The following is a 16204-nucleotide window of genomic DNA, read 5'->3' as shown; positions in this document are numbered from 1 at the left end:
CCTCAGCGAAAAAGTAAATCTTTCTTTTTTTTCAAACCCTTCTCAGTGCATTGAAGCCACCCCAATCCATGAAAATGCTTGTGTTTAAACTCCTGTGTTAGTCTTTGTACAAGCCTATTCTTAAGAAGTACATGTTATGAAAGAGGATTGTGGTAATGAAGTTTAATTCTTTTTGTAGCAGCTACAGTAAAAATATGCATGAGTGATCATAATGGGGTTAAGTATAAGGGACAAGTGTAAATATTTTCACAGTGGAAAGATCAATCAATGTGATCTTATGTTGCTCTGCCAACAGGCAAAGTTTTGGCCCGGGTTTCCTTCAGCCTCCAGAGTTAATGCACCCAGACCAACAACAATCTGATGTTCAGTATTCCTCCAGAGGGCTATACCCAGAAGAAATGCCATCGGTGGCACGGCCACGACCAGTTGGAAGCACTGCAGGTACTTTGGGTTTATACTGAACGTGCACTGAAATATTACATCTTTTTCCAATATGTTCTATATATAGTTATCCCTATTAAAAGTCATCATTTGCCATCAAGTGGTATTATGGTGACCAGATAGCACGTGTGAAAAATTGGGGAGGGGAGTGATAGGGTCTGGTGTAAGAGAAAGCCTCTGATATTGGGACAGGCCCTATAAAATCGGGACATCTGGTCACCGTAGATGGTATACTCCAAACTTAGGCTTTGTTTTCACTGCCAGCTAACTATTGATAGCTATCCCCCAGTGGAGACAGGGCACTGTAGTTTTTTACTGCTAGCTCGCAAGGCAAGATGATCATCATACCCAGGCCTGAGCCTCGCTGCCTCGTGGTAAAAACTACAGTGCCACTAGGATTTTTCAGTGGGATAGCTAATGTGTATTAGTTATCCTGTGGTTAAAAACACCTTTTTTTTTTTGTAGTGAAAAAGATAGCCTTAGAATAGGAAATAACTTCAGCATTTCAAAAACAGTTCAGTGAATGTTGACTTTTCACAGGTGACCGCAGTATTTCCTTTGTGGTAAGTTAAACGGTAACTGATGCCTTCTGGAGAAAATATTCTGTTCAGAAAAATTTTGCCTATTTATCCTGCAACTTTTTTTTCTTTTTTCTTACTAGGGACATTTGCATAAAAACAGTATCTGAAGAGTCTGTCTGTACCACATGAAATCATCTTCCTGACTGTGAGACAATTTCCATAGCAAACAAGGTTCTAACTTCACATTGGGTTTAAACGGCAGGAGCTGATAAACTCTTAAGAAACAAAGATTCTGTTCTCATGTAAATGTCTCTATTAACTTTCTTCCAAAAGAGAGGGAATTAAAATACTGAAAATATAGGAGTGCTCAAGAATTTCTAAATTAGACATGTCCATGTTGTAGTCCAGAGAATTAACTTTGACCTGCAGCTGTCCTCTCCCTATAATTGTGCAAAGTGATGGTGGTGAGGGGGTTCATTATTTCATAGATGATTTAATATATTATGTAAACTGTTCCTTAAGTTTCTATAGTTGATCAGCTGCGGGTTTTTGTTTCTGGTGAACTCAACTAACCAGTTTTTTATCCTTCAATTAAGGAAGATACAAGAACAACCAAATATCAGTTTTATAATTTTTTTAAAATTTATTTTAGGGAAAGAAGAGTAAAGTAAATATTACATGCAAGTTAGGCAACTTGTCTATGTGCCCACCCCCCCACAAAACACACAGTCACAAAGTATCAACAGCTCCTGTTTTTCAAAATTTTCAATGAGGTATCTGCGGATCTTCAAAGTTATTTCGCTCCTAATGTATTTACAGAAAATTTTTGGCCCATCATAAGAGAAAATATGGGGAAAAGTAAACTTGGCATGTTGCTAGATGTCTCTCTTGCAATTAATGATGATAGCTGTCCTGCCATTCAGCAGAAAGCAGTTGGAAAGGAGTGGACTTAGGTTCCAGGCTGAGTTAATAAAGGAAGTAAGCTGTGTACTGACCTTCCCGTTGGTTAATGTCAGTACTGTTTAATCTTTAAGCACAAACGAAAGCAGGAAAAACCATATACAGGGATAGCCAATCATGTTGTGGCTCTGAGGGATGGAACAGAGAACAGTGTGCAGACTTAGGGTCTTGCTGGTCTGTTGGTGCAATAGCAAATGTCTCCTCTTTGCTGCCAGATCACTAGCATTTAAAATTGTAAGGGCTTTCTATAGTCTTTGTTTCAATGACTGGCACACACCTGAGATGTACATTCAGTGTCTGATGTGCATGTATGTGTAATGTTTGTTATCAATGAAAGGTAATGAAAAATACCAAATTTTGAGTGAGCTGCACCAGAGTAAATGCATTTCCCTTCTCCAATCTGCATTGGTATTCTTCTGTCTGCTGATCCTGATTTGTGTGTTAAACAAAAACTAAACTTTTTTTTCTTCCTGCCTCTCCCAAAAAATTATATGTTAGCTTTTTGTCATTTGTCTGCCCTGCAAATTTACTGTATATAAAGATGAAAAAACAATATTTGCTTTTAAGGTTCTCAGATACAGCACCTCACTCAGGTGGGAATTGCTAGCAGAATTGGAGCCCAACATGTGGAGATTCCCTCAGTCAGAGCAGGGCATGGCCAGCCAGGGGGACCAGGGTGGCCCCAGTATCGTGGAGAGGATGAATGTGCTAGGAGAGATGCAGTGAGTACTGTGTTTCACATTTTTATAGTTTCTAAAGCAGTGATATGTTTAGATTTTGCCTTCGTTGCCGTTTGGAATTTCTTCCGATGATTCTTTCACTTGCTTTTCTGACGATCTCCGCTTGCTCTTCCAACCTTCACTAGCTCTTCTAATCTCTCTTGCTTGCTATTCTTTCACCTCTGCTTCTCTAACCTCTTTCACTCACTCTTCCCTAACCACTTCCTCACTCAAGGCCTTTAACTACTGTGTTCTGGTTACAGTTCACCACTTCTACCCCGGAGTTCCAGCAGAGGTCGAGTATGCTTTCCATGCACTTTTTTAATTTGAGATAATTGCCGATAGAAAGCACTGAAGTAAGTGGCCCAGGTTTTCTGCTGGCATGCATTGGCACAGCTCCATTACTTCTTTGGAGCTGCACCAGTTCATATAGGCAGAGAATCTGGGTACTGAATGTAGAATTAGATGTGTTGTGTACAGCAGTAGAGATTTCTGGACAAGGTGTTTTCCTTTCGCCTGTCAACAACATATCTGTTAGTTTACCTATACTACCGGACAGGCATCATGATTTGACGGAATACTGCTTCCAGAAGATGAAATTTCTGATTAAACTATAAGCGTTGTGATGTTTCAGCTACTGTATTGTCTTTCTCACGAAAGATGTGGATACCTGTCACCAGCATTTCATGCACTTGGTCTTTAAACCATTCCTCTACCCATACTGGCCTATGCCAGCTTCCTCGAGGTACCCTTTTGGAGATAACCCCTTTATGCTCTGGCTTTCTGCCCCATGCTCAAGTTGTCATCTCTGTTCAAATTCGTCCCCTCCCTGAGGAAGAGAATTTCCTCCCTTTGTGTATTTCCACCAGCATTTGTCCCCACTAGCAATCACCACAATCCATATTCCATGTTGTCTTAAAATAGGTTTAATAAAAATATTGAGAGGCTCAACAAAATTAAGCAGGATTGAGGCCTGATTCTCAAAGATGCAGAGCACTTCCTATTAACTTCAGTTTGAATTGTGGGCGCTCAACACCTCTGAAAATCAGACAGGATGTAAATATGACTCTCCTCATGCTATGCAAAACATAGCTAACAAGGCCAAAATGGTCTGTTTGTCTAATGTAGCTGGATATCTGTACTCCTGTTCCGTGCTTAGGAATGTGGTATCCAAGTAACTCATTCCATTCTGGTCAAGATAAGCATCAGAATGCTCATTTACACCTGGACTGGCACTCAGCAGAGAGATCTTACAGGCTCTGTTCCATGCCTCTTCCAGTGGTATCTCAGGGTCCGTGTTGGTTTGTCAGCTCTCATAATTTGTCCTTCAGCCCTTTCCCTAGGCAGCTCAAGTGCATTTAGTTTTATCGGTCTTCAGGGCTTTTTTCTCAAGTGCTTATGGACCATTATACCATTAATATTTTATTACTTGTATTACAGTATTGCTCAGACTCCAGTCAGGATCAGAGCCCCATTTTGCAAGATGCTAAGTAAACAGTTCTTTATTTCAGACGTCAATACCTATCATATACACTCTTCCAATGTTATCTCTATATTGTCATACATTTCATTAAATAATTTTTTCCTTGATAGACTCTTCATTTTCTCCCATCAGTTGTCTGGGTGGTTAGCGAGCATTTCAAAGCTTCTGGGCCCATTTCAAAGGATTTTATTGCCCTTATTTTCAGTTAGCAGCTTTTGTTACCATTGCTCTAATGTGGTTTCAGCAAACATCCTTTTCTTTAGTCAACTGTGGTAACATTAACCCTGCTCTTTTTCCTTTCTGATTGCTACAATTTGTATGCAGATCTTATGAGGTTTTATCAGTTTTCTTAAACAAAAAAGTGCAGATTATAACATTGACTAAAACCCTTGTGACAGGGTCAGGTCAGATGGCTACAGGAGAGTGATAGAAGGCACATATATTAGCCCCAGGTTAAGTAGGTCCTTTTTCCCTGGGTAAGGTAACGGGGAAGGTTCCAGAACAATCAGGAACTTTCTGGAAAAATTAAGGCAGACAGGCCGATTAGAACACCTGCAGCCAATCAAGAAGCTGCTGGAATCAATAAAGGCAGGCTAATCAGGGCACCTGGGCTTTAAAAAGGAGCTCACTTCAGTTTGTGGTGTGTGCGAGGAGTTGGGAGCAAGAGGCGCAAGGACCTGAGAGTGAGAGGGCGTGCTGCTGGTGGACTGAGGATAACACTATCTGGCATCAGGAGGAAGGTCCTGTGGTGAGAATAAAGAAGGTGTTGGGAGGAGGCCATGGGGAAGTAGCCCAGGGAGTTGTCACGGTCACGCAGCTGTTACAGGAGCCACTGTAGACAGCTGCAATCCACAGGTCCCTGGGCTGGAACCCAGAGTAGAGGGCAGGCCCGGGTTATCTCCCATCCCTCCATCCCCCCAGCTCCCTACTTGATACTGGAGGAGCTGAACTGAACTGTGGGTTCCACCACAGGGGAAGATCGCTGACCTGTTCCCCGATCCACTAGGTGGATCAGCAGAGACTGCGGGGATTGTTCTTCTTCCTTTCCCCATGCTGGCCAGTGATGAGGCTAACTGAGTGAACGGCAGCTTTGAGCCATGAAAGTGGCCACACTGAGGGCTGCTGTGAACCTCTGAGGTGAGAAAATCCACCAATGAGCGCAGGACCCACCAAGGCAGAGGAGGAACTTTGTCACACCCTACAGAACATCGGTTCTGTTGCTTGTCACAGAGCCCACCTGAATGCCTACTGTGCCCCTCCAGTGGAGCAGTCGTTCTTTCCCTCCTTCTTACAAAGTGTAATTAAATGGGAAAAGAGAAAAAAATGCTAAATCCGTGCCCTATCTGACAGTTCCCTGAAACAGAAAGGAAGTTTTTTTCTATTGTATCTTCACAGACTTTCTTTCGCTTGTTCAGATCTTTGCAATTCTCCTCTTTGGAAAGATGACATCTTTCAAAGTTTTCTTTGTTAACTATTGCATTCCTCAGGTGTCATGTTTGGTGGATGCTTGGGACCCTTTCACCAACATTCTTCCTGGTCTCTCGCTCGCTCACTCTGTCTCTCTCATATGAACACACATTTCTGACATTACCCTCCACAGTTAGGAACGTTAGAACTAGAATATTTCTTCCCTGGTTGACACAGGTGGGTTCTGATTCTTTCATGTTCCTGTGATGGATTCTATTACCTTACAGTATTCTTACCTCTGCTTCCCACAGTCTGCACTCTTGAAGATTTTCTCTGGAATATGCTAAGATATGATTCTTCAGTCTTGCTTCCTGACCCAAAATCAGCAAGCAGGTCACTACACTTCATCCTACTTTTCCACTAAGCTAATCCAAGAAGGCTTGATACAGACTCCTTTGAAGTCAGTGGGAGGCTTTCCATTGATTTCAGAGGTATTTGGATAGCTAGAACAAGTTATTATATTTCTTTTAGGAAACAGTAAAATACAGCCATCACTGGTACTCTTTCTGTGTCAAAATAGAGTGCATTATGAAGGAGGAAAGAATTCTCACTGAGAAAGTATCAGTGAAGTAGGGTAAACACTTAACAGCAGTACCTGTTACTTTGATACTTATCTGCATGGTAGAAAACATCTTTGTTTTGATAAGAAAAGGAAAATATAATAGACTAAAACTACTTGTACAAATCCTTGTGCCTTTTTACTGGTAGATCATCTTCAACTGGTTGTCTTAATCCATTTTATTGGTGGCATTGTGAGCTAGTGTGTCTCCATTTTTTTAGCCTCAGACTTGTTTACCAATCTGATTTCAGCTATTAGAGCCCAATAGTAGCCACTTGTGCTTTTAATAAGATATTAAAAAACATCTAGGCAACTTTAAAACCAAAATAATCAACAAACAGTCAGCAAACATTCTCTTTTAATTCCACCAAGAAACCATTCCTGCAGTATACTATTGACTGTTTTTACTAGATAAGAAGCTGAATCGTATAGTGACTTCTAATGTTAATATACTCTGAAAATAGCTTAATTTCCTGGTAAACCGTCAGTGTCAAATGGAGTTTGTTTGCTTTTTTCAATTGGGACCATAGAACCTGTCCCTCTTCAATATAGAATTAGACTACCTGTCAGGTCTGCTAACCAAAGACTGCAGGTAAGAATTATTTGAGTGCATTTGCCCAGGATGCCTCTATTTTGAAAAATCAAAGCAGCAATTCATTTATTTCCAATAACTGGAATTGTTTCTTTCTCACAAGCAGGATGGAATACCACTTACAACAGAAAAAAGTCCTACTTTATCCAGCATAAATCCTTTCATTTTCCTGTCAAAGCTCCTTTCCCCAAAAAAACCCAGCTGCACTATACATGAGCTGTGCAAGATAGCATCCTACATATTATGAGGATGACTGTGATTTCAAAATTGTCATTTTAACAAAAATCTCAAGCCTATTCTTTAGTTGTCGTCCATTACTAGTTTCAACAGCTTTGCCAGATTTCTCCATTCACAGTTTGAGAGCCATTAAAAGAGACTACCGAGAATTTATTGTTTTGCTTAATGAATACAATTTTCTTCACTAGGGTCCCCTCTTTTCCTCCCCCACTTAAACTAAGACCCTCTTTTGTTTCTTAAGCAAATAGCACTAGGGAACAAAAACAGGGTGTATTCCTTGTTAATTTGAGACAATTGAGCCTTACACCAAGGCAATGTTTCTGAATCTGTGTAGCTCAAACAACTCTAGAGAGTGGAAATATGAAATTTTTCTTGCTGAGTCTATCTTCTAGTTCTACTTTTACTAATATGGGACCCTATTGGTCTCAGCACTGACCAAACACATGGTGACAGTCCCTGCCCTGGAGATTGCACAGTCTGAATAGACAAGACAGAAATGAGTAGGGAAAGGGAAATACTAGTATCCCCATTTTACAGATATGGGGAACTGAAGCACAGAGAGATTAAGTGACTTGCCCAAGGGCCAACAGGAAGTTGATAGCAGAGTGAGGAATTAAACCAAGTCCAGTCCAGTGCCTTATCCACAAGACGGTCCTTCGTGACTTTCTCCCATCTTTTCTGTATTTAAACATCAGACATTAGAGAATGGCCAAATTTTTGTAAACCTTGGAAGAGAATATGAGAATTCCTGAACTTAGGACAATCCAGCAACTTATTTGTATTGTGCCTCACAAGCACAATCACCCTTTCAGGCAGTAGGGAACTAGCAGGGGTTAGACATATCTCCATGCTGCTTTTTCTCTCTCTCCTCTGCCTTTTGTCTTTCTCCTTTCTTCTCCTTTCTCAAGCTCACCTTATTTTGAATAGGAGGAACAATCACTTTTTTTTTTCATTTTGCAGACACATATATATGGACATCAAGAATATTCCTCCTCACCAGTGTTCCAGATGCAGAGGACTTCGGCCAGACAGCCCTCAGCACCACCTGCTCATCTTCCACACAGCAGCCTTCAGGGACAGGGGCTCTGCTACACCACCAGTTCCAATGAGGACCTCCAAACTGGTCACTCCTCAGCATCTCTCATAAAAGCAATTAGAGAGGAGCTTCTGCGACTCTCACAGAAACAGACAACAGTTCAGAACTTTCACAGCTGATTTGTCATGCTCTTGCAAATCTGCCAGGTATCTGCTTCCTATGGAAGCAAGACTCAAAGGAAATCAGCAACGTTTTTCTTCTGTCATCAGAGTAAACTTCCACAGCGTCAGAGATTACACTTCAGAAAAGAGCAGCAAAAGAAGGAGAGAGAGAGAGAGAGAGAGAGAGATTTGTGTGGAGGCAGGGAGAGGGAGGCCAAAGTGGTGTTGTCAGAGCTGGCTATCCTGCTTAATCTGTTAGCATTCTGTGCCCCTCTTTGGTTTGATCTAATGAACAAAATAAAATTTTAGGTCAAAAGCTAACCCTAAAAAAACACACACACGCACACAAAACCCCCACCAAGAATAGTAGACGGTGAGACATCTTGCTTAAAGAAGAAGGCAAAGCGTTCCTGTTACCAGCAAGATGGACTGAATTAACATTTGATGAGAGATTACAAGAATTCTAACCTCTCCAGTGTTTTTAGTGAAGTGGCTCGTGTTGCTGCTTTGAGGGATTATAAACTATATAGGATCGGAGACATTGAAGGTGTGATCCAGAATAGGAAATCACCTTAATGACAATAACAGTAAGACTACTTGGGGGGGAAAAAAAGGATTTCTGAGCTACTTGTAACAAACCAGAACAATAATTGTTAGAGCTCTGTGTTTTCAAATGGAGCTACTCTCTGCACTCCTCCTCGTTTTTCTTCTGGTGCTGAAGCTTCAAGTGTCCCTTCATCTTCATGTTTGCAAAGTAGAACCATGGCCTTTTTAAACCAAGAATATATCCGGAAACTCATTCAGAGTGGAAAAGCAAATTGTCCAAAAAGAAAAGGCTGGATATTTATTTTGTTAAAAATACATTGAAATCTAGTTGAGAATTCTTAGTCACAGTTGAATTTTGGAGCATAAGTATGTATGTTTGTCTTCTAAACATAAATACTCTCATACTATATGCTTTCACAAGACAAGGGATAAAATATACTAATCTGTCGTTTGCTGTGTGACCAGAAAGCAAGCCAGCCTGGGTGATGCAGGATCACCAGCACTAGTTATACATTTACCATAAACCACAGCTTACGTTGGGATCTCAGTCATATCTAGTAAAACTGAATCTTACAAAAGATAAAACTTGGGGCAAAGACATTTAGAATATTAACATAAGCTTAGATTTGTTGTTTGAGACAGTTATTTTATTTCTATCTGTTCCTACTGTCCCCATGGATGAAGGGGCACAGTAATGATGGTACATGTCTTGGAGTATCTGTCATTATTTTTCCAGTTTAATTTACAATTAGCTATGAGTTTACTAATATTTGGCCATTGCACAATTGTAACCTGCATAATACAAGTGAAAATTCTAACTAAATTTTGTTTTGTTGGAGTATTTTTATTTTTAACTTGCATCAAATTAAAGCTAAAATGGTGGCATAGAGAAAGTGTAGGTTAATATTGGTCAGGAGGCTTAGGAGTCTCTCACTGAGACAGTGATGTTCTTGACTACTTGATACTAGGAGTTGGGATTTTCAAACAGAACCAAAGGGTAGTAATGAATGGTCTGAACTATGGACCACAAAAGGGGTCACCAAGCAGGTGGCTTTGGGGTATGTCTGAGTCTGCCTCATATAGATACCTTATTTGGCTGATACTTGAGTCAGCATTGGTATAGTATGCATAGATAGCATTGCTATGGTAGGGTAACTATGAGGCTATGCACTTGCAGTCTAAGTGAAATTCTGAGGTTTATAATCAATCCCCCAGCCAGTGCTCCAAGCCTTCATGAGCCCAGATTGAATTTAATCCTGATGCCTGTATGGTTGTGACCAGCAGAACCATCAGGTCACTGAATTTTTATATTTTTTAAAATATATTAATGAGACATTCTTCAAGTTTTACCTGTTGACTTAGTGTATAACATGTCATTCCTGGTACAAACATAATGGATGAAACATTGGTTTCATACAATGGTTTGTAAAAGCAAACCCTATGGATGCTTTAAAGAGAGACTTTCACACTGAAGCAAATTTGAAAAACAAGAGCATTAGCAGCATGAGAAATGTACTTGGGACAGTATTTGTATGTTTTGATATTACTGAAGACTGTTTATTGGGTATTTCATTAAAAATTCTGTCCTTCACAGCCCAGATTCTCCTTCTAGAACCTGAAGTGAAGTCTAATTACTGCGCTTCTGACATCACTCTGCTTATGGTATCATTAATACATTGTGCTGTTAATACATGATCATTGGTACATTGTGCAATCATTCATATAGTGTTCTGAGTTCACTCCAGGAGAAAATGGGCTGTTGGGTGTAAAATCTTTATTAAATGCAAATACTGCAACCAGCAAACATAAGTAAGAATTATGGAAGAATAGCTCTGAAATGGATGGGAGAATAGGTGATTTATGCTATACCCTCACTGTAGCATGTGGAGAGAACATTGGAGTAAATCATCAGTTGTAGGGATGGGGAAACAAGCACTTTTTCTTCCCAGTTTAAACACTGTGAACAACTTGAGAAAGGTGAAGGATTTAAGTTAGTCTGTTAAGCTTTCTCTAGTATGAAAGTCCCTCTTTAAGACCTGAAGCGTTCAGAGAGAAGTACAATGGAAAACACATGTAACAGTTTTGAGCCCGAGTACCGCTCTCAGACCTGCTAGAGACCTTATTTGCTATTCACCATCTATATATGGTCCTCTGTCTCCCAATGCCATTTAAAACCCTCCATATAAGATGTCCAATGCTTCACTCAAAAGAATGGCCGTAACACAAAGGGGTTGTGTACAGACTTTCTGCAACTGCTGAATTGTTGAAGATTTAGGTGGTTCATGTGCTGCAAGAAAAGAGCACTGTCTGAAACATATGGGCCAAGATGTGTGTTTCCTCTTTAGAATCCAGGCAAATGATCCAGTACTAATCATGTATATGTTTACCAACCAATTGTAATGTTTTTAGTCACCTTTAAAGAGGAAACCTGAGAAGGAAAACAGAGTGAGTTTCAAGATGAGGGAGATTGGTTACCTAGGCCAACTAGGTGTCTGGTTTTGTCACTTGTCCTTTTTATTGTACTGTTGTATTACAGCTTTGTGGACAAACAAAGGGTAAAATATAAAGCATATGTTAATGAATCTCATCAATCCCATTGATCACTTGGCTAGTACGTACATGCAGAAGAAGCAGTGTTACCAATGCTTATATTTTAATTCCATGGTTACACCATTCTATTTTGTAGAAGCCTACACGCTCTCATAACCCTTCACAACTTTCCATGAATTATTATTTGTATAGTCAGTGGTTAATTTGGAATATACAGGTGAAAGAAAGAAACTGGCAAAATGAAAGCTAGATTTTTTTTTTGTCAAAGTGCTGACCTCTAGCCTGTTTGATACTTAGTTGTTGGAACTAACTGAAATATTTTAGACCTACGCTTTATGTAATTGATCGCATGGAGGTTGTCATGTGTTTCCCATGCCTCCCTATGATACAACATAATTCACAAGGAGATTATACTAATAGTCCAGTGATAGTTTCAAAGATAGTTTTGCTTAGGAAACACTGCATAGCTTCTGTGAGCGTGTGATTCAGAAAAGGGAACGTTGATGGACAGATAGGCTTCATAGCAGGAAGTATTTAAAATCTGGACTTCAGGGGAGAGGAGATATTTCAAAGACCAGTCCTCTTGCTCCAGTGTCAGGACAGTTCGCAGCAAGGATTCATATCCAGTGTTTGGAGGTTGGCAGCTTCACCCAGGGTGCTCACTTTTTACTTCTACATTCAGACCAAGACTTTTGAAATTAAGCCCCAGAAGTTCTGCTCCTATGTCCACACTTATTTAGGTGTCTAAGTATGGATAGAGGAGCATAAATTTAGGCTCCCATTTTTGAAAGTCTTGCCACCCCTGTGTCTTGGGCATCTTTTGCCTATTTCTAGTACTTTTTATACTAAATGTAAAGAGGAAAAGGAAATTTTGTACATTACTATCACCAGCCTCTTGATATTCACGTGTTCCAGTGTGGCTAGAGAGTAAAGCTTCAGGAAGGAAGGGGAAACCTAAATTTAGAAAGGAGAATTTTCAAAGCAGTTCTATGGTTCAGAAGCATGGAGAGGACTTGGCTGCTGGGTGCCTGGTCTCCCCTGTGCATGCAGAACATTCTTTGAAGTGCAGTTCATGTCAGAAAAATGACTGTAAAAATTCATGCTCAGCAAATCTGCTCCTCATGTACATTCAGTCAGATCTTCCTCTAGTGTCAGAAGTAAAAGTGTGTTTTATTTTTGTGTTACTTTTTACTTCTTGTAACTCTGTAGAACCAATACAGCTCTGGTAGAGTGAACTGGATTCTGCTGCTGCTCACATGTCAACAGAATCATTGAGTATAGCTATGCTACAAACAGAAAAGGTTTTTCAATCGATGTATTTAATCTGCTTCTACGAGAGGCAGTATGCAGGTCAACAGAAGAACTCCATCTACACCGGGAGTTCAGGTGACCTAGCTGTATTGGATAGGGCACAACATTTTCCAGGGCCCTTGGCAACATAGCTAGGTTGATCTAATTGTTAAGTGTAGCTCAGGCTTGAGTTCCAATAGTTGATCCATTTTCTATCCCCGTACACCAGTGCAACTCCTCTGAAAACCATTGTGTTGCAGAGATGTGAATGAGGGTTAAATTTGGCCCACAGATCTTTTGTTTCAGAGTAGCAGCCGTGTTAGTCTGTATTCGCAAAAAGAAAAGGAGTACTTGTGGCACCTTAGAGACTAACAAATTTATTTAAGCATAAGCTTTCATGAGCTACAGCTCACTTCATCGGATGCATGCAGTGGAAAATACAGTGGGGAGATTTATATACATAGAGAACATGAAACAATGGGTGTTACCATACACACTGTAACCAGAGTGATCACTTAAGGTGAGCTATTACCAGCAGGAGAGCGGGGGGTGAGGGGTGGGACTTTTGTAGTGATAATCAAGGTGGGCCATTTCCAGCAGTTGACAAGAATGTCTGAGGAACAGTGGGGGGGGGGTAAACATGGGGAAATAGTTTTACTTTGTGTAATGACACATCCGCTCCCAGTCTTTATTCAAGCCTAAATTAATTGTATCCAGTTTGCAAATTAATTCCAATTCAGCAGTCTCTCATTGGAGTCTGTTTTTGAAGTTTTTTTGTTGAAGAATTGCCACTTTTAGGTTTGTAATTGAGTGACCAAAGAGATAGTGTTCTCCGACTGGTTTTTGAATGTTATAATTCTTGACATCTGATTTGTGTCCATTTATTCTTTTACGTAGAGACTGTCCAGTTTGACCAGTGTACATGGCAGAGGGGCATTGCTGGCACATGATGTGCTAGCCGGAGAACATCCAGTCTGACTTTCAGATCCCAGGGTGAGTTTACAGGTATGTGGAATTGACTGAGGAACAGGAAACATGGAACCCAACAATTCCTTTTTAAAGAGTCACTCCCCAGAACAGAAGCTCAATTGAGAGTTCTGTTGAAGGCCAATGGACAGAAAAGTGACTTTAGGGCACTTACTCTAGAACAGCACGCTAAAGGTCTCTGCCTATGTAGCTTGCAGGGCTGCAGTATTTAGTTTTGGTTTTGTGTGTTGTTTACTGATGACTTATTTCACATTTAAAGCAAATATTTCTCTTGGAATTGCTAACCCTATTTAGTTTTCAGTAGTTCTTGCTCCATAACTGGATGTTTATGTTCAGACTACTCCTCCCTATTGCCTTGATCAGTATGTTTGAATGGATGAAGTGAAAGTTTTCTTCAGCTTATGTATGCTAAACTGCTATGAAAATGTAATGTGGGTTTTTTGGTTTCGTGTTATTTTAGCCTTGTGACTGCTGTTGGTAGTTACTTAGCAAAGTTTCAGTGAAATGAAAATCGAGAGGATGGAAAAGAGACTGAGGACTGAGAGTTGTCAGGTTTCCTGTGGAGCTATATTTGTGGCACTCCTGTGTCATGTTCCACTGGCCATTTCCTTAAGGTTTTTCCTGTCATTTCTGAGGCAAAGACAGAATTGGCTTCTCTGTCAGGCTGTTTATTTTTTAGTGTCCTGTGATGTGTGTAATTTGAGAGCAATAGCTAGATTTACCATAGACTGCGACCTTGCTTTTCCTTCTACTGGTATACAAAACAAAGTATCGTTATATACAGCAATACATTAACCTTGTTCTGGATTTAAAAGACAGACCTGGATGAAGTGTGGTTCTGTAGTTAAAAGAAAACATTGAAATAGTAATAAAGCAGGAAATTATTGAGCATTGGCAACAGGAAAACAGCAGATGGAGTTGTGAATTAAGCCACCATCTGTGGCAGTTTAAAAGATGTAGCTTTGTTGTCAAATCTTAAACCAATTAAAGGGTTATCAGCTATGAATGATTCTGGCACTTAAAATAGTGGAATAGCAAACAAACTTATGGATTGATTGGTATAGGATATATTAAACTGTGTGACCCTGATTAAAGTGACACCAGATAAGTTGGGAACAGATATTTATAGAGCACATTTTATCAAAAGTTCCCAAGTATTGTGACATTCATAAACCCATTTACAAACAGGGATAAGTTCTGTACTCATTGCAACATTTCCACTTCTGCGGTTGAAGGTGGGAACCTTTACACAACACATTACAACCATTCAGGATACAAAGTGAAGAATCCCCTGTTCAGTGCAAACTACAGGGGAGTTTCACCTAATTGGAATTTAGGCAGGATGCTGGTTCCAATCATCTTGCTCTGGTGAAAAGTGTAGTAGGATTTTTAGTGACCACAAGTGTTGAAGGATATTTGTCCCTTCAGAAAGAGAGCATCTCCAGCAACACAGTGCGCCCTAACACTATTCAAAGGTGTTGGTTCAGAATAGGTGGGGAGAGAAAAACATGCACTTCCTGAAATCACCATTACTACTTCCTGCTGCATTCTGAGGTGGGATTTCGGAAGCAGTCAGCACTGAAGCCAGTGGGAGTTTTAATATTGACTTCTATGGGAACAGAGTTGAGGCTAGTGTGCAGAGCACATTAGAAAATCCCACTTCTATTTGCCCATGAATATCTCATCCTTAGCATTGCTCAGCCTCAGGCCTGCTCAGCTTTTGAGATACGACAGAATGGCAGCCTGAGTGGTAAGGCTAACTTGAAATATTGCACTTACTAGAGCATTGGAGAGTCAACTGAATATTAAAAGGTTTCAGAGTAGCAGCCTTGTTAGTCTGTATTCGCAAAAAGAAAAGGAGTACTTGTGGCACCTTAGAGACTAACAAATTTATTACCTTACCCTTAAGTTTTTACTCTTATACACTTAATATAACGGGAGTTTTAATTATGCTACCCTGTCAGAGAAGATGAATCTCTGCTGATTGGCTCTGTTAGTTGATACCATATGCATGAACTTCAGTAAGTGAGAAAGGGGGGGAAGTGAGGCGATACAGTGAATAATGTAGTGGGTCCATTAGGGCTGATGTGTAGTAACCGCCATTAGTCAGCATTTTCAGCTGATTGCAGAACAATTAGAACTTAATGAATATGACAAATGGTTCCAAACTAATCAGCATGGTATTTGTAATGTAACATCTTTGGCTCAGACTGGGGGCCGTCCCAGTGCTATCAGTACTCTTGTACCTTCGCTATGGCCCTCATCCAACAGAAGACTTCAGTGGGCTTTGGGTCAGGCCTGCAGGGTGCTGAAGTGTCTCATAGCAGCAAATGAGAGTTATGTAGTGAACAGCATTTGAGTCTCTGCCATTTGGTTCTTGATTTTGAATTATAGCCTTGATGATGGTGGGAATAGGGCACCACTGCAGATTCCGACACAGTACAATGAAACTGCAGCCCTCTGCAACAAAATTTTCAAATGCAAGTCTCTTCAGTCAGGCACCTAAATAAGTGGTCTGGTTTTCAGAGTTGAAGATCCCTGAAAAGCCACTTGTGTTTAGCTACTTAAATGTGTATTTAGGTATAAATTTTATAAACCACCGTAGGGAAATTTTGTCCCTATTGCTTAGAACGAAGGTATGGGAGTTAGGAGGAC

General features: G+C 40.3%; 1 protein-coding gene across 7 annotated transcripts in view; it reads left to right on the top strand.

Annotated features, from left to right (window-relative positions):
- KIAA1549 (KIAA1549 ortholog) overlaps positions 1–15395 on the top strand; it is a 209543-nt gene extending 194148 nt beyond the window's left edge. For all 7 annotated transcript variants that reach the window (XM_038383049.2, XM_043518969.1, XM_038383011.2 and 4 more), the window contains 3 exons: positions 296–441; positions 2490–2644; positions 7940–15395. In XM_038383049.2, coding sequence (XP_038238977.1) covers positions 296–441; positions 2490–2644; positions 7940–8194 — 556 coding nt within the window. In that variant the 3' untranslated portion in view covers positions 8195–15395. The remainder of the gene's footprint in view (positions 1–295; positions 442–2489; positions 2645–7939) is intronic.
- The last annotated feature ends 809 nt before the right edge of the window (positions 15396–16204 follow it).

This window comes from Dermochelys coriacea, chromosome 1, assembly GCF_009764565.3.
Source record: "Dermochelys coriacea isolate rDerCor1 chromosome 1, rDerCor1.pri.v4, whole genome shotgun sequence".
Classification (NCBI taxonomy): Eukaryota; Metazoa; Chordata; order Testudines; family Dermochelyidae; genus Dermochelys; species Dermochelys coriacea.
The sequence above is the reverse complement of the archived record's forward strand: the minus strand, read 5'-3'. Positions and strand labels throughout refer to the sequence as shown.